Source organism: Oncorhynchus gorbuscha, linkage group LG06 (genome assembly GCF_021184085.1).
Source record: "Oncorhynchus gorbuscha isolate QuinsamMale2020 ecotype Even-year linkage group LG06, OgorEven_v1.0, whole genome shotgun sequence".
In the NCBI taxonomy this organism is placed as follows: domain Eukaryota; kingdom Metazoa; phylum Chordata; class Actinopteri; order Salmoniformes; family Salmonidae; genus Oncorhynchus; species Oncorhynchus gorbuscha.
In genome coordinates this window covers 32,655,712-32,680,906 of record NC_060178.1, presented here as the reverse complement: position 1 = coordinate 32,680,906, position 25,195 = coordinate 32,655,712, and the positions used below count along the sequence as shown (strand labels likewise).

The 25,195-nt window shown below is 43.4% G+C and overlaps 1 protein-coding gene across 5 annotated transcripts in view; it reads right to left on the bottom strand.

The window, feature by feature from the left end:
* fip1l1a (FIP1 like 1a (S. cerevisiae)) overlaps positions 1-25,195 on the bottom strand; it is a 38,392-nt gene that overhangs the window by 11,935 nt on the left and 1,262 nt on the right. Inside the window, exons 3-13 of one of the 5 annotated variants that reach the window (XM_046353003.1) lie at positions 24,362-24,416; positions 24,049-24,155; positions 20,943-21,004; positions 20,410-20,520; positions 20,151-20,278; positions 19,245-19,348; positions 17,308-17,410; positions 15,343-15,481; positions 4,246-4,272; positions 3,829-3,877; positions 3,620-3,760 (exon numbers count right to left, since the gene is read on the bottom strand). In XM_046353003.1, the coding sequence (XP_046208959.1) occupies positions 3,620-3,760; positions 3,829-3,877; positions 4,246-4,272; positions 15,343-15,481; positions 17,308-17,410; positions 19,245-19,348; positions 20,151-20,278; positions 20,410-20,520; positions 20,943-21,004; positions 24,049-24,155; positions 24,362-24,416 (1,026 nt within the window). The remainder of the gene's footprint in view (positions 1-3,619; positions 3,761-3,828; positions 3,878-4,245; positions 4,273-15,342; positions 15,482-17,307; positions 17,411-19,244; positions 19,349-20,150; positions 20,279-20,409; positions 20,521-20,942; positions 21,005-24,048; positions 24,156-24,361; positions 24,417-25,195) is intronic. The other 4 variants (XM_046353004.1, XM_046353005.1, XM_046353006.1 and 1 more) reach the window with 4 other exon arrangements.

The window sequence follows — 25,195 nt, the reverse complement described above, 5'->3', positions numbered from 1 at the left end:
GCATTCTAAAATAAAATCACACACCTCGCACGCTCTGCTTTGGTGAGTTTAGACCATTAGACTGGAGACTGGTGAGTGGTGATTGAATTCAGACAGACCGATAAAGGAAATTAGGGGAACATTTTATTTAGAAGAGAAAGTCAGAAAAACAGGCAGACAGGAAGCAGGATAGACAGACAAAAGAAAAAGGGAGGCAAAGAAATTGAAATAACTAAATCCACGTGGGTAGATAAACTAAATAAATAAACAGAATAAAAAAGGCAACGATGCAATTAGGCCATGTAAGAACATCCAGACACAGCCTGAGCCTGCAGCAGAACATGGCCCTGTGGTGATCTAAGTGGTATAAATTCAAGCTGAGTTGTGGGAGTATGCAGAAAGGCTGTGACTTGAGGCTGTTTTGTTAAGGAGAGTGGGAGCAAGGGAATGAGGGAGGGAGGCATTGGATAGTAACTGATAAACAGGAGACTGAAGTCACAAACAGGAGATTACTCTCCTGGTTTAACTGCCTTATTTGGCCACTCCAACTACAAGGTCAGGGATGGAGCACAGTGAAGCAAAACCCGAAAAAGGGTCAAATACGTATTCAAATGTTCTCTCGGTCTGTAGACAGGCATAGGGATTTGATTTGACAAAATAGTGTAGAGCTTAAAAATGGTTTGTTCTCAGTTGCAACACTCACTACATCTTCCACTACCGAGGTCCACTACCGAGGTCCACTACCGAGGTCCAGTGAAGGGAAATCTTAACGCTACAGCATACAATGACATTCTAGACGATTCTGTGCTTCCAACTTTGTGGCAACAGTTTGGGGAAGGCCCAATCCTGTTTCAGCATGACAATGCCCCGTGCCAAAGCGAGGTCCATACAGAAATGGTTTGTCGAGATCGGCGTGAAAGAACTTGACTGGCTTGCACAGTGGCCTGACCTCAACCCCATCGGACACCTTTGGGATGAATTGTAACGCTGACTGCGAGCCAGGCCTGATCGCCCAACATCAGTGTCTGACCTCACTAAAGCGCTTGGGGCTGAAGTCCCCCCAGCAATGTACCAACATCTAGTGGAAATGCTTCCCAGAAGAGTGCAGGCTGTTATAGCAGCAAAGTGGGGACCAACTCCATATGGGGCTGCAGGGTAGCCTAGTGGTTAGAGCGTTGGACTAGTAACCGAAAGGTTGCAAGTTTGAATCCCCGAGCTGACACGGTACAAATCTGTCATTCTGCCCCTGAACAGGCAGTTAACCCACTGTTCCTAGGCAGTCATTGAAAATAAGAATTTGTTCTTAACTGACTTGCCTATTAAAATAAATGTAAAATGTAAAAAAAAATAAAAAATGAATGCCGATGATTTTGGAGGAGATGTTCGACAAGCAGGTGTTCACATAAAAGCTTACCTAGACTTGGAAGAGTTCCAGTGTTGGATAGCCATAGCCAGCTAGGCAACATAGCATCCCTCTTTATTTGAGCCAGGTGTTTGAGTAGGCTAAACTAACTAGCTGCATTCACTAGTTTAGTAAGTGAAAATATATAGGTTGGAGGACGTCCTCCGGAGGTTGTCATAATTACAGTGTAAGTCTATGGAATGGGGTAAAAACCACAAGCCTCCTAGGTTTTGTATTGAAGTCAATGTAACCAGAGGAGGGCAGAAACTAGCTGTCCTCCGACTACACCATGGTGCACCCGTACATAGTGCTGTTGAGGCTACTGTAGACCTTTGCAAAACAGTTTGTTTAAAACAATTATTTTGTGACGTGAATATAGTTATGTAAAAACAACAACTTTAATAATATACTCAGCAAAAATAGAAACGTCCTCACTGTCAACTGCATTTATTTTCAGCAAACTTAACATGTGTAAATATTTGTATGAACATAACAAGATTCAACAACTGACAAACTTAACAATTCCAGACATGTGACTAACCGAAAGGGGGGGGGGGGGGGTCAAAATCAAAAGTAACAGTCAGTATCTGGTGTGGCCACCAGCTGCAATAAGTACTGCAGTGCATCTCCTCCTCATGGACTGCACCAGATTTGCCAGTTCTTGCTGTGAGATGTTACCCCACTCTTCCACCAAGGCACCTGCAAGTTCCTGGACATTTCTGGGGGGGGGAATGGCCCTAGCCCTCACCCTCCGATCCAACAGGTCCCAGACGTGCTCAATGGGATTGAGATCCAGGCTCGTCGTTGGCCATGCCAGAACACTGACATTCATGTCTTGCAGGAAATCATGCACAGAACGAGCAGTATGGCTGGTGGCATTGTCATGCTGGAGGGTCATGTCAGAATGAGCCTGCAGGAAGGGTACCACATGAGGGAGGAGGATGTCTTCCCTGTAACGCACAGCATCGATATTGCCTGCAATGACAACAAGCTCAATCCGATGATGCTGTGACACACTGCCCCAGACCATGACGGAGCCTCCACCTCCAAATCGATCCTGCTCCAGAGTACCGGCCTCGGTGTAACGCTCATTCCTTCGACGATAAATGCGAATCCGATCATCACCCCTGGTGAGACAAAACCGCGACTTGTTAGTGAAGAGTACTTTTTGCCAGTCCGGTCTGGTCCAGCGATGTTGAGTTTGTACCCATAGGCGACATTGTGACTGGTGATGTCTGGTGAGAACTTACCTTACGGCCTACAAGCCCTCAGTCCAGTCTCTCTCAGCCTACTGTGGACAGTCTGAGCACAGATGGAGATTGTGCATTCCTGGTGTAACTCTGGCAGTTGTTGTTGTCATCCTCTACCTGTCCCACAGGTGTGATGTTTGGATGTACTGATCCTGTGCAGGTGTTGTTACACGTGGTCTGCCACTGCGAGGATGATCAGCTGTCCATCCTGTCTCCCTGTAGTGCCGTCTTAGGCATCTCACAGTACGGACATTGCAATTTATTGCCCTGGCCACATCTGCAGTCCTCATGCCTGCTTGCAGCATGCCTGAGGCACGTTCACGCAGAGGAGCAGGGACCCTGGGCATCTTTCTTTTGGTGTTTTTCAGAGTGAGTAGAAAGGCCTCTCATGTCCTAAGTTTTCATAACTGTGACCTGAATTGCCTAAGCTGTTAGTGTCTTAACGACCCTTCCACAGGTGCATGTTCATTAATTATTTATGGTTCATTGAACAAGCATGGGAAACCATGTTTAAACCCTTTACAATCAAGATCTGTGAAGCCATTTTGATTTTTACAAAGTATCTTTTAAAGACAGGGTCCTGAAAAAGAAACGTTTCTTTTTTTGCTGAGTTTATTTTTTTGCTGAGTTTATTTCACCATTTTTTATTAAACCTGCTGAGAAGCCACTGCTCTAAATTCTTCATTTCAACTGAGCGTTTATCCCTGTCAATCAAGCAATGGTAGCTGTCATCAATGAACCGTCAATACATATCTACAATAATCTCTCTAAATACATTAATCTCCTTCCCTGTGAAGGGATTACTGAGATTCTGGCATTTAAGCCTTTGTTCTAATTACCCAGAGTCAGATAAACGTGTGGATACCATCAAATACATAAAAATGCTATCCAGGTGTTTATCGGACCCTGGGTAATTAGAACATGCCAGAATCTAGCAGTATCCCTTTGACTTGTATATTTCTATATGATCCTTTTCATTATCTCTTGCCTGCGTGTTCTCCTGGCTCCAGTCTGTCTGGTTGGGCAGTAGCTGTGTTCTCGCCCTTCTCCTGCTCTGTCTCCATTTATGTCATTGTCTCCAGCCTGTCTCCTTCCGTCTCTCCTGATCCTACTTCCCCTGTAGTGCAGCCTGTACAAACAACCAGAGCGCTATCGTTCTGTAGACAGACCGACAGACACAGGACAGAACAGACTCACCTGTCTAAGGTGGGAATCAGAGAAGGAGGTGGTGCGCCAGGAGGGTAGCCTGCAGGAGAGACGACACCGTCTGTCAGGTCATCAAGTCGTGATTACTGGGCATAAACAGATAGCAGAAAACTTTTCTTCCAGACCCCAAAAAGGCAATCGTTGCTCACCGCGGTGGACCAGAATCATGACAGTATTGTTGAATATTGCATCAGTTTCATTTCTCATAGGCATTAAACATGTTCAAATTCCCCTCTTCTCACGATGCGAACTTTAAAAAAGTAGTTTTGTTTTCACCAAACATTCATGGTTAAGCCATCATTCACAATCCACTATCAACAACATCCACCATGCACAACATCCAGTGTAGACCAGAACCAACATCGGTGACACAAAATATCCTGTTTCCATCACAGTAGAAATGCTTACCAGGTGGAGGAACATTGATGGGGATCCCTGGAAGGCACATCAACACGCACAGACACAGTTATAATAATATCAGGTAAAAACAACATTATCGCTCCAATCTTCAACAGAACAGTCAGTCAGACACCATGGCAGCAGGTAGAGAGTAGGCCTAATGTACAAATGAAAACTTCTCCCACCTCAGAAAATGTAATATTTTATAAGATCCCACACAACACAGTAGTTAATGACCTCTGATGGCTTTTTATCTGAGGTCATTGGACATACACTAGATATACCAAAGTATGTGGACACCTCTTAAATTAGTAGATTCGGCTAATTCAGCCATACTTGTTGCATAAAATTGAGCACACAGCCATGCACTCTCCATAGACAAACATTGGCAGTAGAATTACCTTACTGAAGAGCGGTGACTTTCAGCGTGGCACTGTCATTGGATGCCACCTTTCCAACAAGTCGATTTGTAAAATTTCTGCCCTGCTAGAGCTGCCTCGGTCAACTGTAAGTGCTGTTATGGTTAAGTGGAAACGTCTAGGAGAAACAACGGATCAGACGCAAAGTGGTAGGCCACACAAGTTCACAGAATGGGACCGCAGAGTGATGAAGCGGTAGCACGTAAAAATCATCTGTCCTTGGTTACAACACTCACTAACGAGTTCCAAACGTCCTCTGGAAGCAAGGTCAGCACAAAAATGGTTTATAGGAAGCTTCATGAAATGGGTTTCCATTGCCGAGCAGCCACACACAAGCCTAAGATCACCATGCGCAATGCCAAGCTTCGGCTGGAGTGGTGTAAAGCTCGCCGCAATTGGAGCAGTGGAAACGCGTTCTCTGGAGTGATGAGTCACGCTTTACCATCTGGCAGTCTGACTGATGAATCTGGGTTTGGCAGATGCCAAGAGAACGCTACCTGCCTGAATTTATAGTGCCAACTGTAAAGTTCGGTGGAGGAGGGATAATGATCTGGGGCTGTTTGTCGGGCTAGGCCCCTTAATTTCAGTGAAGGGAAATCTTAACGCTACACATTCTAGACGATTCTGTGCTTCTAACTTTGTGGCAACAGTTTGGGAAAGGCCCAATGCCGTTTCATCATGACAATGCCCCCGTGCACAAAGCGAGGTCGAGATCGGTGTGGAAGAACTTGACTGGCCTTCTCAGAGCCCTGACCTCAACCCCATCAAACACCTTTGGGATGAATTGGAACACCGACTGCAAGCCAGGCCTAATCACCCAACATCAGTTGAATGGAAGCAAGTCCCTGCTTCCATTCAACTGAATGGAAGTCCCTGCAGCAATGTTCCAACATCTAGTCAAAAGCCTTCCCAGAAGAGTGGAGGCCGTTATAGCAGCACAGGGGAGACCAACTCCATATTAATGCCCATGAGTTTGGAAAGAGATGTTCGTCGAGCAGGTGTCCACATACTTTTGGTCATGTAGTGTATCACTGCTCGAGGCCAACAACTGTACTACTCATCATGAGCCAATAATCTGTGTGCACACATGCAAGCAAGCAGACAGTAAAATAAGCTGCCACAACCACCACATTATCTTTTATTAGGCTTTATCGTATTTAGGAGATTTCTGTTTGAGGCAGAGAAACTTGAAAACAGGCATATCCTATATTGGGGAGGTGCCAGAATGTCAAAACAGAATCACACATCCCTCTAACATTCATAAAACCAGCCCCAGTCAAATGGCTGACTGCACTTGTAAATGAACCCACTATTTTATGCTAGAAGCTTTCATGTCTGGGAGTGAAACACAAACTGCCCTTCAAAACACGCACACACAAACTCCTTTGAAGAGGCTAAAACACTACACACACACACACACACACACACACACACACACACACACATCTGGGCACCATGCCTTTGTTTTTTCACAAAGACCCCTGATGTGAGTAAGTTTCAGAGAAGTTTTCATCAACAGAAAAAAAAGCGTAAAGGGCTGAAAAAAAAAGAAAGAAAAGTAAGTTTGTGAAGTTTTAAAAGAGCATGCAGTAGCTCCCCTGCGTTGAGAGTGAAATGTAGAAGTGTCTTCCTTCCCTCTCACTGTGGAAACAGGGGCTGAACTGCTCGCTATGGAGAACCAAAGCCTTTGATACCTCAGACACCTGGTAACTAAGGGGAGCCACACAGCTAGTAAGATCGCAGATGAACCTCACAGAGAAAAATAGTCCTTCCTTGATGCAGGAGTAGAGGGACACTGAAAACAAATCTCTGGACATGGTGCCGTCTGCCTCTCCAGCTGCTGGTCTAGTTTCAGGCACTGCATTTATTGACAGAACAAACCTGAAGGCACAGTGCAATGGGTTTCACTAGGACCTAGCCTGGAGGAAACTGAACCACACAAACACACTCACAAAGAAACACTGCCATGCAACAAAGCACTCAACTAAAAGCTTCACATGCATACATCCATAATACATAGAACATAACAAAATGCCCCAAAAACAAGTTGTTCAAATCTGTTTTCCAGTTTTATGCATATGCATCAGTAATGGGAGGATGGAGAATAAATGAAACACTATGTAATATAAAACTGATTAAACAACTCTAGTCTGGCTCCTCTCCTCCATTCCTCCGTCAATGGCATTGTGCTTTACAAAATGTGCATAGACTTGTACATTGGACTCCAAAATCCCAGCCATGTCTTGATTGTGCCCATTTTAAATCCATTAACTAACCCATTTAAATTCCAAAAGCTGTTGCTCAGATACAGTAGGAGTCAAAAGTTTGGACACCAACTCATTTAGGGGTTTTTATTTTTACATTGTAGAATAATAGTGAGGACATCAAAACTATGAAATAACACATATGGAATGAAAAGTGTTAAACAAAACAAAATATAATTTTATATTTGAGATTCTTCAAAGTAGCCACCCTTTGCCCAGTCTTGGCATTCTCTCAACCAGCTTCATGAGGTAGTCACCTGGAATGCATTTCAATTAACAGGTGTTCCTTGTTAAAAGTTAATTTGTGGAATTTCTTTCCTCTGTGTGTTTGAGCCAAGTTGTGTTGTGACAAGGTAGGGATGGTACAAAGAAGATATTTGACCAAATAGGGCTAAATCGAAATTATGGGAAGAACAGCTCAAATAAGCAAAGATAATCGACAGTCCATTACTTTAAGACATGAAGGTCATTCAATCCGGAAAATTTCAAGAACTTTGAAAGTTTCTGAGTGCAGTCGCAAAAACCCATCAAGCACTATGAAACTGGCTCACATGAGGACCGCCACATGAAAGGAAGACCCAGTTACCCCTGCTACAGAGGATACGTTCATTAAAGTTACCTGCCTCAGAAATTACAGCCCAAATAAATTCTTCAGAGTTCAAGTAACAGACACATCCCAACATCAACTGTTTAGAGGAGTCTGCGTGAATCAGGCCTTCTTGGTCAAATTGCTGCAAAGAAACCACTAAAGGTCACTAATAATAAGAAACACAAACAATGGACATTAGACCGGTGGAAATCTGTCCTTTGTGATTTTTGGTTCTAACCACCAAGTCTTTGTGAGACGCAGAGTCGGTGAACGAATGATCTTTGTATCTGTGGTTCCAACCTTGATCACATCTCCTTTTCCATGCTTCGTGTGGGGCTGCTTTGCTGGTCACTGTCAGTGACTTATTTTGAATTCAAGGCACACTTAACGAGCATGGCTACCACAGCATTCTGCAGCGATACGCCATCCCATCTGGTTTGTGCTTAGTGGGACTGTCATTTGTTTTTCAACAGGACAATGACCCATCACACCTTCAGGCTGTGTAAGGGCCATTTAACCAAGAAGGAGAGTGATGCAGTGCTGCAGCAGATGACCTGGCCTCCACAATCACCCGACCTCAAACCAATTGAGATGGTTTGGGATGAGTTGGACCGCAGAGTGAAGGGAAGAAAAAAATTAAATCAGCCAACAAGTGCTCAGCATATGTGGGAACTCCTTCAAGACTGTTGGAAAACTATTCTAGGTGAAGCTGGTTGAGAGAATGCTAAGTGTGCAAAGCTGTCATCAAGGCAAATGATGGCTACTTTGAAAAATATAAAATATATATTTTGATGTGTTTACCACTTTTTTGGTTACTAAATGACTCCATATCCGTTATTTCATAGTTTTGATGTCCACTATTATTCACTACAATGTAGAAAATTGTTTAAAAAAAGCAACAACCTTGAATTAGGTTTGCTCAAACTTGACTGGTACTGTATTTCAATGGACCAATGCATTGGGCTTGCTCGCACGCACACAGTAAACACTCACACATGCCATATATGTTTGCGTGTGTAATTGTTCCTACCTGTCGTGATCTCAAAGCAAGCATTTGATTAGGGTTGAAGCGCCACGCTTGGCAGCGTATGAGAAAGATAATGGCTGAGGGCTAATTGCTGGTGATTGTGCTTGCGTGGCTCTCTCGCATGCTAACGTTTCAGAGTCATTATGCAGGAAGCTTTTAGATTGAACCGATATGCTCTACAGAATGCAGCCTACTGTTGCCCCACTCTATGCGCTGCCTGTATTCACAATGGTTAGCTAAATACACTACTTTGAACTGGCAGCACTAGCTTGTCAATGTTTCTTCCATTATTGATCTTGCCCTAAGTGAGTCACATTGACCTGCGCCCTAGCAGAATTAGCCAATCACTGATCCAAAAACTATTATGTTCCGACTACTGCATCAGTGTCGATATAGGCTGATACCACCCCAGCTAGCAATTCTAGGAAAATGGAACGTTTTTTGTAACATTACCCGTTATGGTCCCCTGATGTTTTAGGGTTCAGTTTTCCGTTAGTTACATTCTATGTATGCATGTTAACAAACATCTCCCGTGAATCTATTTAGCATGTTTAGGCGTTAGAGTTATTTCCTTAATCCCAAACAGAATTAACCTAGAACGTGGTTACCATGTTCTCAGAATAAACAATATTCATATTCTACACACGTTTAATGAGACAATGCAAGAACATTCATGTGTCCAGTTTCCTGAGGGTTAGGAGAATATTCCAACGTCACACCCAACATTTTTTATTTAACCGTTATTTAACTAGGCAAGTCAGTTAAGAACAAATTCTTATTTTACAATGATGGCCTACACTACAAAAAACATGGTTGCCAGAATATAATATATTACATGATCTCGACACGTTTCACAGGACATCGCAAGAACATTCCTGTGTCCAAGAACGTTTAAAACATGGGACCATGACAGAATGTCCTGGTCCCATGTAGGTTATTGGATAATTCACTGCTTGTTCCCTAAAGACGTTTTTAGGACGTCACCTGATGGTTCCAAAGAAACATCACCCCGTGTTACTGTTGCCAAGCCCATCAAGGAACTGATCCATTTAGAGCTCTGTGTCTGTTGGCAAGGTGAGGAACACACACACACACACACAATGCTTTCAATACACAGCATTTTCAACATACATATTTGACACAAATGATCACATTGTGCATGGTCATTTATACAGTCATTACTATTCAACATGTTCTTACCTAGGGCTTGAACACACATGCTCTTGGTTCACGGCATTCCGATCATCCCGCTACGCTACGTCTGCTTGCTGTAAACTGTACCGCGTGATAGTAAACCCATGATACAATCAATGTGTACAATCATGCAGTACAGCAAAAGCATTTGTACACATTGATTGGATTGTGGGTTCACTAAGGCATTAGTTAAAGTTAGTTGACTATAACATTATGATGACAAAGATGTAGGCTATAAATGTGAACTGTGTGTGCGAGTGATCAGGGGTGTATTCATTCAGCCGATTCGGTTGCAAAACGTTTCTTAAACAGAAGCAAACAGAACGAAATGGGGAGGGACCTACCTAATTTTGTCCCCCCCCCCAAAAAAACAAGATTGTTTGTCCAATAGAAACTGGTTGGATGAATGACTCGACCCCGGATCGGCCAGATGCAGGCAAGTGTGTGCAATGCTGTACTGAATGTGTCGCCGTCTGTCACCTTAATTACTCCAATATGTCTCTCGACCTGTGCACCTAAGTTATAAACTTTCATTTGTAGGCTAGGTTGCAGCAACGCAATGATGGTTGTAGGGCAAATCAGAGTATCATGTAGAAGCCTAAACTTATTAATGTTACGTTGACCTGGGTGAATGAAATATGAATGACAGACATCCAATAAGCTGTAATAGAAACAAGGCCATGGTCAAAAAAGAAAATGTCCTCTCTAATCTTAATACGACACTGACCGGCATGGCTGTTGGTAACATGTGTTTGTCCGTTATTCCAAAACACTGGACTACAAGTGTGAATCCTTAGACTAGGGTTAACAAGTGCTTGTGTAAACACAGGATTGAATCGTATCACAAGAACAAAATCGTACTACACCGGCTCCGACACCGACACTAGTCGGAGGTGGCAGGGCTTGCAAACTATTACAGACTACAGAAGGGAAGCACAGCAGAGGGCCTACCAGATGAACGCAATAATTTCTATGCTCGCTTCGAGGCAAGTAACACTGAAACATGCATGAGCGCATCAGCTGCTCCGGACGACTGTGTGATCACGCTCTTTAAAAAGGTCAACATTCACAAGGCCGCAGGGCCAGATGGATTACCAAGGCGTGTACACCGAGCATGCACAGACCATCTGGCAAGCGTCTTCAATTTCTCCCTGTCTGAGTCCGTAATACCAACAGGTTTCAAGCAGACCACCACAGACCCTGTGCCCAAGAAAACTAAGGTGACCTGCCTAAATAACTACCGACCCGTAGCACTCACGCCATGAAATGCTTTGAAAGGCTGGTTATGGCTCACATCTACATCATTATCCCAGAAACCCTAGACCCACTCCAAATTGCATACATTACAAACAGAGCCACAGATGAAGCAATCTATATTGCACTCCACACTGCCCTGTCCCACCTGGACAAAAGGAACACATACAGTTGAAGTCGGGAGTTTACTTACACTTAGGTCATTAAAACTTGTTTTTCAACCACTTCACAATTTCTTGTTAACAAACTATAGTTTTGGCAAGTCGGTTAGGACATCTACTCTGTGCATGAAACAAGAACATTTTCCAACAATTGTTTACAAACAGATTATTTCACTGTATCACAATTCCAGTGAGTCAGAAGTTTACATACACTAAGTTGACTGTGCCTTTAAACAGCTTGGAAGATTCCAGAAAATTATGTCATGGCTTTAGAAGCTTCTGGCTAATTGACATCATTTGAGTCAATTGGAGGTTTACCTGTAGATGTATTTCAAGGCCTACCTTCAAACTCAGTGCCTCTTTGCTTGACATCATGGGAAGAAAAAAAAAACTATCAGAAAAACAATTGGAGACCTCCACAAGTCTGGTTCATCCTTGGGAGCAATTTCCAAATGCCAGAAGGTTCCAGGTTCATCTGTACAAACAATAGTACACAAGTATAAACACCATGGGACCATGCAGCCATCATACTGCTCAGGAAGGAGACACGTTCTGTTTCCTAGAAATGAACGTACTTTGGTGCGAAAAATGCAAATCAATCCCAGAACAACAGCAAAGAACCTTGTGAAGATGCTGGAGGAAACAGGTATAAAAGTATCTATATCCACAGTAAAGTGAGTCCTATAATTGACATAACCTGAAAGGCCGCTCAGCAAGGGAGAAGTCACTGCTCCAAAAGCACCATAAAAAAAGCAAAGATCGTACTCTTTAGAGAAATGTCCTCTGGTCAGATAAAAATAGAACGGTTTGCCCATAATGAACATTGTTATGTTAGGACGAAAAAGGGGGAGGCTTGCAAGCCGAAGAACATCATCCCAACCGTGAAGCATGGGGGCGGCAGCATCATGTTGTGGGGGTGCTTTACTACGGGGACTGGTGCTGGTGGGACTGGTGCACTTCATAAAATAGATGGCATCATTAGGGAGGAAAATTAGGTGGATATATTGAAGCAACATCTCAAGACATCAGTCAGGAAGTTAAAGCTTGGTCGCAAATGGGTCTTCCAAATGGACAATGACCCCAAGCATACTTCCAAAGTTGCGGCAAAATGGCTTAAGGACAACAAAGTCAAGGTATTGGAGTGGCCATCAAAAAGCCCTGACCTCAATCCTATAGAGAATTTGTGGGCAGAAGTGAAAAGGCGTGTGTGAGCAAGGAGGCCTACAAACCTGACTCAGTTACACCAGTTCTGTCAGGAGGAAGGGGCCAAAATTCACCCAACTTATTGTGGGAAGCTTGTGGAAGGCTAACCAAAATGTTTGACCCATGTTAAATAATTTAAAGGCAATGCTACCAAATACTAATTGAGTGTAGTGAAATGAATCACTCTACTATTATTGTGACATTTCACATTCTTGAAATAAAGTGGTGATCCTAACTGACCTAAGACAGGGATTTTTTACTAGGATTAAATGTCAGGAATTGTGAAAAACTGATGTATGTAAACTTCAGACTTCAACTGTATGTGAGAATGCTATTCCTTGACTACAGCTCAGCATTCAAAACCATAGTGCCCTCAAAGCTCATCACTAAGCTAAGGACCCTGGGACTAAATACCTCCCTCTGCAACTGGATCCTGGACTTCCTGATGGCCCACAGGTGGTAAGGGTAGGTAACAACACATCAACCACGCTGCTCGACAACACTGGGGCCCCTCAGGGGTGCGTGCTCAGTCCACTCCTGTACTCCATGTTCACTCTGACTGCACGGCCAGGCACGACTCCAACACCATCATTAAGTTTTCTGATGACACAACAGTGTTAGGCCTGATCACCGACAACAATGAGACAGTCTACAGGGAACAACCTCTCCCTCAACGTGATCAAGAAAAAGGAGAGGATTGTGGACTACAGGAAAAGAGCACGCCCCATTCTCTTCGACGGGGGTGTAGTGGAGCAGGTTGAGAGCGTCCACAACACCAACAAACTGTCATCCCCATCAGGAGACTGAAAAGATTTGGCATGGGTCCTCAGATCCTTAAAATGTTTTACAGCTGCACCATCAAGAGCATCCTGACAGGTTGCATTACTGCCTGTTATGGCAACTGCTCAGCCTCCGGCCGCAAGGCACTACAGAGGGTAGGGCGTACTGCCCAGTACATCACTGGGGCCAAGCTTCCTGCCATCCAGAACCTCTATATCAGGCGGTGTCAGAGGAAGGCCTTAAAGTTCTTTGAAACCATCAGGCTTCTTTAGGAACGTCCTCGGAACAAGCTGGGTATCTAGACAATGACGGAACATCCCGTTTTAAAATGTAATTGGACACCAAAATATTTTTGTAACATTCCCATGAAAAGTGTCTAGAACATTAATATCTTATATTCTGAAAACATGTTCTGTGTGCGTTTGGTGTCATGTTGATTAAATATTGTCCTAACCCGTAAAAAAAACAGACACATTAACGTTCTTGCAACATCCCATGAAATGTGTCTAGAACATGAATATTCTGAGAACATGATAACCACGTTCTGGGTAAATTCAGTTTAACATTAAATGGAACGGTCTCTTGGAAACAGTCCTTGCACATCACCGGAACATTTCTATGAAAACATTAGGTAATGACGTAAGGAACGTTTGTTGTTTGCTGGGACTACAACAGACCCACAAACCTGCTCTACAGACACAGATAATGTTGCTTTTACATGGATAGTGTCAGTACAGGTGTCAAACTACCCACACTGTATCTGCCAAATTACACTGATCAGTACAAGAAGTACTACACTAGAGCTCCAGACAACATCCCTTAGTGCTTCACTACACAAACTGGCCTGCAACGACAACCCTGCACTAAAACGTGTCCCCATCATGCAATAATACTAGACCGCTAATGTGACCCTACTGCACCAAGAATAACAAAGCCCCCTCTCTCTCTCCCTCTTTCCATGGTTGGTCTGTTCAGCACATTTCTTGTGCCACAATCTGCTGGCTCTGCACTTTTTATTTTTTCCAGAAGCTATTTTTATCGCGTTGGACATTTGCATCACAAAAGGAGGCAGGGCCTGTAACTTAATGGAGGAGGAGTGGCACAGATCTTTAAAAAAAATAAAACACTTCAAAGCCAGGGTCACCAGGAATTTAGCTATTTTCGTTGTATTAGGAGTTTTGGCACTCATTGAACAACAGGCGGTATGGAGGGTGTGCTGGGGGTGTGTTTGGGGTGAGTAGGGGGCCTGCTATTTTGAAATCTTTGAAGATGAAGCGGTGGCAGCCTGCGATCAGCTGTGAGCTCAGGCCAGAGGGTCCTTCCTACCTTCTTTCTCATATTCATCAGGAGAAAGTCAGGCAAACTGACAGCACTGACAGACACCCACCTGGACAGAATTACACACACCTGGGGGAAAAGACACTCACCCAGAGAGGGCAGACACATGCACACACAAACATTTATGTTATGTTAACCCACCTCCAACTCTCAACCCTGTCCTTCAACATGCAGTGTTATTTATTATCACTTATGGTGCAGCTTCAAACACAATTCCTCCAGGATTGGCATGGTGAACGTATCAGTCATTTATACAGCTTGATGCTCCATGATGCATGGCGGGTTAAAACAAGCCTTTCCTTCAAGGGTTCTCAGCATGGGACTTACACCTGCAACTCCGGGTTATACTGTAATCTGTTCACCCAAACCCCTCGGCTGTACTAATGATGCATCAACACAGAGCGAGTGAGAAAAATAGAGAAAAATTGTGGCCACTCACACTAATTAATCACAGTGGGACGAGAGAGAGAGAGAGAGAGAGAAAGACAGAAATAAAGATAGAAAAAGAGAAAGCGAGAATGAGCGAGCCAGAGGGAGAGAAAGAAAGAGCGAATGAGAGAAAGAAAAAGAGCAAGTGAGAGAATGAGAGAGAGAAAAACAGATCGAAAAAGAGAGAAATTGTGGCCACTAACACTAATTAATCACAGTGGGAAATGTCATAGTTGAACGTCATCTTCCCATGACCCCAGGGAGCCAACACGCCGTGGCGTCACGAGAGTGACCCTCACCAGTCTGTCTGACCTCCAAGCAGTGTCTTTATGCAATCCTTATTAACCTTATCCTCTACATTCCATAACTGTGCTGCTGATCAGAGGACACCCAGAAAGGGAGCAGTGTTTGTGCGCTAGTGTGCGTTTGTGGGGCTGAGGTCACTTACGTGGTGGAGGAATGAGTGGAGGGGCGGAGCTGACATTGTGGGGTGGAGGCGGGAAAGGAGGCGGGGGGATGTTGGGAGGAAAAAAGGGGGGCATCTTAGTGGGAGTAGGCTCAGCGTCAGAGGGGGGCTCAGAAAGCACCTGCAATGCATGCACCCACACACACGTACATACAAAAACAAAGCTCAGACTAGGTAGGTACATTTACTAGCTTAATGCAAGGAGGAAAGATAGGGGGTGTTTCTCACTATATATACTACCGTGAACATGCAAATTGCAGTACAGGAGGGTCGGAGCATGAGTCTAAATCAAAGTATGTGAAATGGAGCACGGGGGGGGGGCACTTCTCGGATGATAATTATGCTAGTACATACACTACATGATCAAAAGTATGTGGACAACTGCTTGTCGAACATCTCATTACAACAAAATCTTGGGCATTCATATGGAGTTGGTCCCCCCTTTGCTCCAATAACAGCCTCCACTCTTCTGGGAAGGCTTTCCACTAGATGTTGGAACATTGCCCCGGGGACTTGCTTCCATTCAGCCACAAGAGCATTCGTGAGGTCGGGCACTGATGTTAGGCGATTATGCCCGGCTCACGGTTCCAATTCATCCCAAAGGTGTTCGATGGGATTGAGGTCAGGGTTCTGTGCAGATCAGTCAAGTTCTTCCACACTGATCTCGACAAACTATTTCTGTATGGTCCTCGCTTTGTGCAAGGGGGCATTGTCTTGCTGAAACAAGAAAAGGTCCTTCCCCAAACTGTTGCCACAAAGTTGGAAGCACAGAATGGTCTAGAATGTCATTGTATGCTGTAGCGTTAAGATTTCCCTTCACTGGAACTCGGTAGTGGACCTCGGTAGTGGACCTCGGTAGTGGACCTCGGTAGTGAGTGTTGCAACCGAGGACAGACTATTTCTTTACACGCTACGCACTTAAGCACTCGGCAGTCCTCTTCTGTGAGCTTGTTGATGCTCCTAGATGTTTCCACTTCACAATAACAGCACTTTTTTAAGAACGGGGCAGATCAAGGAGTGAAGAAATTTAACAAACTGAGTTGTTGGGAAGGTGGCTTCCTATGACGGTGCCACATTGAAAGTCAGAGTTCTTCAGTAAGGCCATTCTCCTGCCAACATTTGTCTCTGGATATTGCATGGCTGTGTGCTCGATTATATACGCCTGTCAGCAACGGGTGTGGCTGAAATAGCCCAATCCACTCATTTGAAGGGGTGTTCACATACTTTTGGTGATGGTGTGTTTTGAAGCATGCATCGATGCAAGCTTCAGAGAGTCTGCACAGGAATATGACCCAACCGTGTAAAAAAAACAACGCAACATTTCTTGAAAACAATGTCGGCCATTATTTGATCTGACACAAGAGATGTTGCCCATTAAACTAATATGTTGCCTGACTACAATATTTTATCTTGGTACTTTAATAAATACATACCGTGTCCATTTGTGGCCAGTTTACCTGCCTACAATACCCACTGTCAAAGCACATAGAATTGTAATATGGCTAACAACTTAGAATTAGTAGCCATCTACCCACAAATAGACAGCTAGCCATATACCTAGCATAACACTTGTTTTTCCGTCGTTTTTACCTGTTAAACTAGCTGGCTAGCTAGATTATTACGATTCCCATACAGCTAGCTCATAAGTATGATGTAAAACATTTGCTTAGTGTATAAACTTGTTTGGTCTCTATTGCCATTGTCCTGGCTGGAAGAAGGTTCAATGAATGGGGAGGTGCAGGGTGAGGTAATACAGTAGGGGGAAGTGAGAGTGCTTCTCAAATCAATATTTTATGTTTTCTCCACACTTGTCCTCACAAGAATGTACTCAAGAGAACGCCCTCGGAGAATGGACTTGAGCATGAGAGTGCGGCGCACGGTAGTATGCATATTGAGAAACACCCAGGATGTATTTTAGAATATCACATTAAAACAGACACACATTACCTGGATGTTATTTCCTTCTATATTGTGACGTCTTCGTCCCTCTACCCGGCTGATGGTACCAGTTTGTCCCCCAATAACATCAATGGTGCCGCTCTGCTTTCTACTGACCAGCGCAGAACACAGAGTAAACATACAGAATACAACTGGTATTTGTGCATGGAGCATGTATAACAAGTAAGCATATTTAGGCATATCTCTTGTTTTTGTCAAGTTATAAAATGCAGATACATTTCAGGATGTGACCTGGGCATGGCCTTTTGCCTTCAAATTTCATAAACTACAGATGTAGAAGACTTATATAATGCCTGTGACCCCATCACCATCCTCCAGGTCCATTAATTCATGACCTTATCTGGGTCATCCTCTCACTGCACTCTGCTAACAACACTTCCCCAAAACAACCCCCGTCCCCAAACACAGATGGGACACTAACCCCTTTCTGTCACTAGGACTTAATCTAAAGTAAACATTACAAGAGGAAAGCATTAAAAACTGCATCAAGCAGCAGCCCGATGTGATGCTAAGAGCTACAGGCTCACTAATGCCCCCTCTCTCTGGCCTCTAAAAACACCAGAATATCAGATAAATAGAAAACAAAGCAGCTTAGCCCCGGAAGCTGACACACACATCGCAACTTAAAATGACAGTTTTATGTAACAAGAAAGGTCTACAATAACCCCATTCCACCAACAGCCTCCCTTAGTCTGGACACAGTCATCTAGAGAATGTGGAAAGAATACAATACGTGCTCCTTCAACCAAGCATCAAGTTTCCACTTTCGCCCTTCTGGAGCTGCCAGCGTTCTCACAGCTCAATAGAGAGAGAGATGGTCTGTAGTGTAGTGTGGGACCTCGTTTAACACTTTATCCTTTGCACAATGCCGTGTGCATTTGTCATACTCTGACTTCCTGCTTTCCCCCTGGCTGAATAATGCTCAGAATCATATGACCTCCACTGGGGGTACCTTGCTGAGGGAGCAAGGAGGAGGAGGGGGCCTTATATAGAGACAGACCTTTAATTAAGGGGCCCATCTTAGTCACCTTTGTCCCCCTGTCTGTAGTCTGGACCAACCTGACATGAGCCATGCTAAAACTCACAATAGACAAGATTGGAGGAAGGAAGTGAGCGAGAGGGTAGCTGAGGGGAGAGGGAAAGAGCCAGAGCTAGAATGAGAGAGCGTGTGTGAAAGAGGACAGCTAGAGTGAAAGAACGTGTGAAAGAGAGAGAGACAGCTAGAGTGAGAGAGGGCGAGAGAAAGGGAAGGAGAGGAGGGGCGGGTGTGTGTTTGAAAAAGTCCATCACTCCTCGAGGCGTAGAGCACCTGGTCCCTGAGTGGAACCAGAATGAGCCCATGGGGCTGAGAGGAGGAGTATTTACTAACAGTCTGCTAATGCCTGCTACTACGGGCCTAAGCCCGTAAATGATTGGCCGCTGTAATTGAGCAGTCAAATTCCATGGCCTCTGTCTTCACATGGTAAAAGAAGCCCCCGCCCCGCAGGGCTCAGCCTGCCCCAAAGCTAAACACCGCTTCACAGGTGGCCGTTAACAGGAACGTGACGGGAGGTGATGCACATCAGGATTTCATTAGAGAGGGAACAGAGCACTTTAACTAAGCAACGCTCGCAGCACCTCTACCTTTATTTCAAACCACTTAATAGTTAAGTGACTTAGCATACCTTCCATGACTTGTAAAACTTCAGGATGTAACATTGTGTTTGGTAAGAACATTACCTCAGACACAGGTACCACTGACCAATACAAACTTGACTCATTGACTGCCAGGTCGCAGTTGTAAATGAGAACTTGTTCTCAACTGGCCTACCTGGTTAAATCAAGGTGAAATAAAAAAAATACATATATAAACAAATTGACCACCTTGATGGGGTCCAGGTGACACTGACCAGTGAAGTGTGGCAGTGATCGACCGGGGTACCTACCTGGAGGAGCCTGAATTGTAGTGGTTGCTGGGGGAGGAATAGTCAGACCTAAAGCAGGAAAGGGCCCCATCCCTATCGCCATGGGCTGAACGTCCCTGGTGGACCTAAGAGGAAGAGCAACGCACTCACACAGCCTCAACAATGTCAAAGCCTGAGAATGTTTCTTAAAATGGGAACAATTCTTGCACTTATACTCTGATAATCTGTAATATTATATATGCAGTGCCTTCAGAAAGTGTTCACACCCCTTGGCTTTTTCCACATGTTGCTGTGTTACAAAGTGGGATTAAATGGATTGAATTGTATCATTTATTTTATTCATAGAAAAGTTTCCTTCCTCTCCGGCAACTGAGTGTATTGATACACCATCCAAAGTGTAATTAATAACGGCACTATGCTCAAAGGGAAAATCAATGTCAGCTTTTTTATTTTATTTGACCCATCTAACAATAGGTGCCCTTCTTTGCGCAGCATTGGAAAACCTCCCTGGTCTTTGTGGTTGAACCTGTACTTGAAATTCACTGCCTGACTGAGGGATCTTACAGATAATTGTATGTGTGGGGTACAGCGATGGGGTAGTCTTTTAAAAATCATGTAGGAGACTATTATTGAACACAACATGAGTCCACGCAACTTATTATATGACTTTTTTACTCCTGAACTTATTTTAGTTTGCCATTACAAAAAAGGGTTGAATACTTATTGACTCAAGACATTTCAGCTTTTAATTTTACATTTATTTGTAAACATTTCTAAAAACATAATTCCACTTTGGCATTATGGGGTATCGTGTGTAGATTGTGTGTCCATTTTAAATTCCGGCTGTAACACAAAAAAGAATGTGGAAAAAGCCAAGGGGTGTGAATACTTTCTGAAGCCACTGTATGTTCAAAAGTAATGTCTTACCATGATTTTAGTGGCTGAAGCATGGTTCATGCCCTCATACCCCATGCGTAGTCTCCTCTGTTTCTCACAGTAGGTCTTCCAGGTGTCCTCGTTAAAGCCATAGTTAAAGTAGTCTGAGAGGTCCGAACCTAAACACAAACATAACTGAAAGCTGAACAGACCGCGTCACAGACCAATCATCAGCCAGACTGGAGTTCACACCTGCACAGAACACGCACAAAGACATAACCTCACACCAACCAACACACACCCCCCTTACCAGGCTTTCTCCACGGCTTTTCTTCAAAAGACTCAATGTCGACCTCCAACACAGGGATTCCGTTAACACTGCCCAGTGCATCCAGGTCCACTCCTTTGGCTTTGGGGCCAACTGCACCGGAAACGACAGGACACAGTCAATGATACATTCACTTCACACTCTTACCACTACCATGAATGTGGGTGTGGATGAGTTCCTACGCATGCAGTGACCATAATTCACACTCAAACCGGTGCGCCTGGCACCTGCTACCATAACCCGTTCAAAATGGACTTAAACATTTTGTCTTGCCCATTCACCATCTGAAAGGCACACATACACAATCCATGTCTCAATTGTCTCAAGGCTTAAAGTCATTCTTTAACCTGTCTCCTTCCTTTCATCTACAGTGATTGAAATGGATTTAACAAGTGACATCAATAAGGGATCATAGCATTCACCTGGTCAGTCTGTTATGGAAAGAGCTGGTGATCCTAAAGTTTTGTACACTCACTTCTAAGGTCAGAAGTCAGGAATAGATGAGGGGTGTTTACCTGACGCATGTGTTCTCCCTGCAGCCTTAATGTTGAGATTAACTGGTGTGGATCCAAAAGCACTACACAATGAAAGGAGGAAAAAAACAAACACAAATCACCACCACAAGAAGGGGACACACACAGAGACATGCTGCGCTTACACAGGCAGCCCAACTCATTGGTTCCACTAATTGTTCTTTTGACCAATCACATGAGATTTTTTCACATCTCTTTTTCAGAGCTGAACTGATTGGTCAAAAAAACAATTATTGAAAGAAAAAATCTGAATTGGGCTGCCTGTGTAAACACTGCCCATGACTCATGCGGGAGACTGTGCTTTGAAGACCGCTGAAAGTGACATAAAATGCTGCCAAAGATGCATACTGTAACATAGAATCATAATCAGGACTCATAATATGATGTGACAAAGGAGAGGCAACAGCAATAGATGTTAGTTGCGCTGACAGCCAGGTGAAAAAAAGTGTTCCACAAAAGGTTTTTCCACCTGAAATGTACAGGGTCTAATTTATTATGCTCTTTTCAACTCAAGTTGGAGCATCAAAACTAATCCAGATTGCAGGACAGTAACACACTGTTGTATTTTAAACCAGTTAAATGTAACTAAAGTCATCAGGAATGTAATCTACGTAATCCCCAAAAGTAATGATTTATCATGAGAGGGCCATAAACAATAACTAGTAATGCTGTATACTCAAAGAAAGGTTAAAACCTTTCTGGTAAAAATAGTTAAATTGTTGAGGTGTAGTCACTACTGAGGACACAAGCTGGAGTACAGTACAAATGATGAAAATATAAAATACTTTACATGATGTATTTCCTATTAAACAAAACTGTATGAATAAGGCTTGAAATGACTTAAAGTTGAAGTCAGAAGTTTATACACACCGTAGCCAAATACATTTAAAAACTCAGTTTTTCACATTCCTGACATTTAATCCTAGTAAAAATGCCCTGTCTTAGGTCAGTTAGGATCACCACTTTATTTCAAGAATGTGAAATGTCACAATAATAGTAGAGAGAATAATGTATTTCAGTTTATTTCTTTCATCACATTCCCAGTGGCTCAGAAGTTGACATACTCTCAATTAGTATTTGGTAGCATTGCCTTTAAATTACTTAAATTTGGTCAGATGTTTCAGGTAGCCTTCCACAAGCTTCCCACAATAAGTTGGGTGAATTTTGGGCCATTCCTCCTGACAGAGCTGGTGTAACAGAGTCAGGTTTTTAGGCCTCCTTGCTCACACGCTTTTTCACTTCTGCCCACAAATTTTCTATAGGATTGAGGTCAGGGCTTTGTGATGGCCACTCCAGTACCTTGACTTTGTTGTCCTTAAGCCATTTCACCATAACTTTGGAAGTATGCTTGGGGTTATTGTCCATTTGGAAGATCCATTTGAGACCAAGCTTTAACTTTCTGACTGATGTCTTGAGATGTTGCTTCAATATATCCAGATAATTTTCCTTTCTCATGAAACCATCTATTTTGTGAAGTGCACCAGTCCCTCCTGCAGCAAAGCACACCCACAACGTGATGTTGCCACCCCTGTGCTTCACGGTTGGGATGGTGTTCTTCGGCTTGCAAGCCTCCCCCTTTTCCTCCAAACAAAATGATCGTCATTATGACTAAAAACAGTTATATTTGTGTTTCATCAGACCAGAGGACATTTCTCCAAATGGTATGATCTTTGTCCCCATGTGCAGTTGCAAACCGTAGTCTGTCTTTTTAATGGCAGTTTTGGAGCAGTGGCTTCTTCCTTGCTGAGCGGCCTTTCAGGTTGTGTCGATATAGGACTCTTTTTTTATTGTGGATATAGATACTTTTGTACCCGTTTCCACTGCTGTTGTTTTGGGATTGATTTGCACTTTTCACACCAAAGTATGTTCATCTCTAGGAGACAGAACTTGTCTCCTTCCTGAGTGGTGTGACAGCTGTGTGGTCCCATGGTGTTTATACTTTGGTACTATTGTTTGTACAGATTAACGTGTTACCTTCAGACATTTGGAAATTGCTACCAAGGATGAATCAGACTTGTGGAGGTCTACACTTTTTTCTCCCTGAGGTCTTGGCTGATTTCTTTTGATTCCCCATGATGTCAAGCAAAGAGGCACCGAGTTTGAAAGTAGGCCTTGAAATACATCCACAGGTACACCTCCAATTGACTCAAATGATGTCAATTAGCCTATCAGAAGCTTCTAAAGCCATGACATCATTTTCTGGAATTTTCCAAGCGGTTTAAAGGCACAGTCAACTTAGTGTATGTAAACTTCTGACGCACTGGAATTGTGATAGATTATTTCACTTATAAATCACAGTGTCTAAACAATTCTTGGAAAAATGACTTGTGTCATTCACAAAGTAGATGTCCTAACAGACACAAGAAATTTGTGGAGTGGTTGGAAAATTAGTTTTAATGACTCCAACCTAAGTGTATGTAAAACTTCCGACTTCAACTGTATATGCTTTCTAAATATAGCATAATCAAATTATACAATTACACCTTCCTTAGAACTGTAAAATACATATATGTATGTTTAGTGTTAGAGAACATTTGCATATTTTCTGAAGGTCTCTCTTGATCAAAACGTCTGCCCATGTTGCTGTGAACGTCTCAGAGATCTAGCTTGGCTTCCTGAACTCGTTATGATCTCGCCTTTCATCTCATATTAATCTTGTCCATCTATGACAAACAGAAAGTGCTTTTTAATGGCTATAAATCAATCTCTGAATGTGCTACAGTGATGAAACCCCTCTCTCCTGCTGCGCTATGATGTAATGATTGAAGGCATGTGCTTTGTCCGTGGCTGTAATATAGGAAATAGCCAGGTGTTGATGGACAGTTGGAAGAGCGAATTAAACAGTAGGAGGGACATCCCAGCTTCAAGTGGTTTCAGATTTCATATCCTACGTCACACAGGCTCAGAAATCCTATTGTGTCCGAGGGAACCAGGGCTATCGGTCAAAGCAAGCCATTTCGATCTACGGTATCCACAGATCGATTTATAAGTGAAAATGTTGGTGGGAACCGGTACAAGAACCAAGCAGGTCAAAAAAGGGGACCTTACATCTAATAGATTAACACCTTGCTATTGTCTAGATACTCACTTGAAAGGCTGAGACGAGCCTCCGGTCTTTATATCGCCAATGGTTACACACACGTCATCATCATCCTCACTGTCACTGTCACTTTCTTCATCTTCCTGGCCTGTATCCTGACATTAGAGAAACACAAAGACAATATACATTCATAAAAGCATGTTTATATGAATCACACACACAGTTAAAGAGGAATATTCCAAGTAGAAAGTTTGGTTCTGAGGAAATTCCATGACGGATTGCCATTTCAACAGGTGAGTCAGGTTCAGAAGGGTGTTGTTTATCCCAGGTTGACTCCTCCATAACCCTAAGCAGTAGGTACCTGCTTCACTACTCCATTCTCATGGACCTCTTCAGCAGTCGGCTGGGCCTTTGCACTGTGAAAAAAACAACATCACTAGGACCACAACGTCTACTTAAACTGAGACTTTTGTAACATTTGAAGAATAGACAATAAGGGGAAAGTTAAGATGTTTTCAAACAGGGATATCAATTGTCTGCAGACTAAATACATGTCCTTGTAAAGGGATACATGTAAAATGACAGCCTATTGCCTGAAGAATCCCTAACGTGACGTGACGTAAGTCTCTTTTTGAGCTGCTGGACCATGTTTGATTCTGAAAAGGGTCAACTCTCTTCATCATTTCTTTAAGTGAACCAGAGCTTGATAGATGTGATATCATTTAGATAACATGCTCCCCATGGCATGTTGCGTGACACACACACACACGCACTCTCTCTCTCTCTCTCCGAGGGCTGTGTTGTAGGTGAAGTAACTGTAGCTTAATTGATGAATCATGCTGCGTTTACGCGGAGGCGATATGCTTTAACAAAGCCCAATGCAGCGACCATCAGAACCCCTATCTAATGACGGCTTAGATCCACTTTACCCTGTTCAAACAAACAAACAGTGCTTGCCTTGCCACGGATTTAACAGGCATCCAAACTGTTTTTAATGTGCCACTTGACAGGCCGCATATTTCAGGCGTTGCGCACACAGTGGCATCAAACACACCCAACCCAGAGACAACGATTATGATGTCACTCAGTCATTATTGAGCAGTGAAAAGTGCATTCAATCTGAACACTTCATTAATAAAGCAAAATTGGTCCTAATGGGGCATGAAGCTGCTGCTAGCCCATCTTATTTCAAATC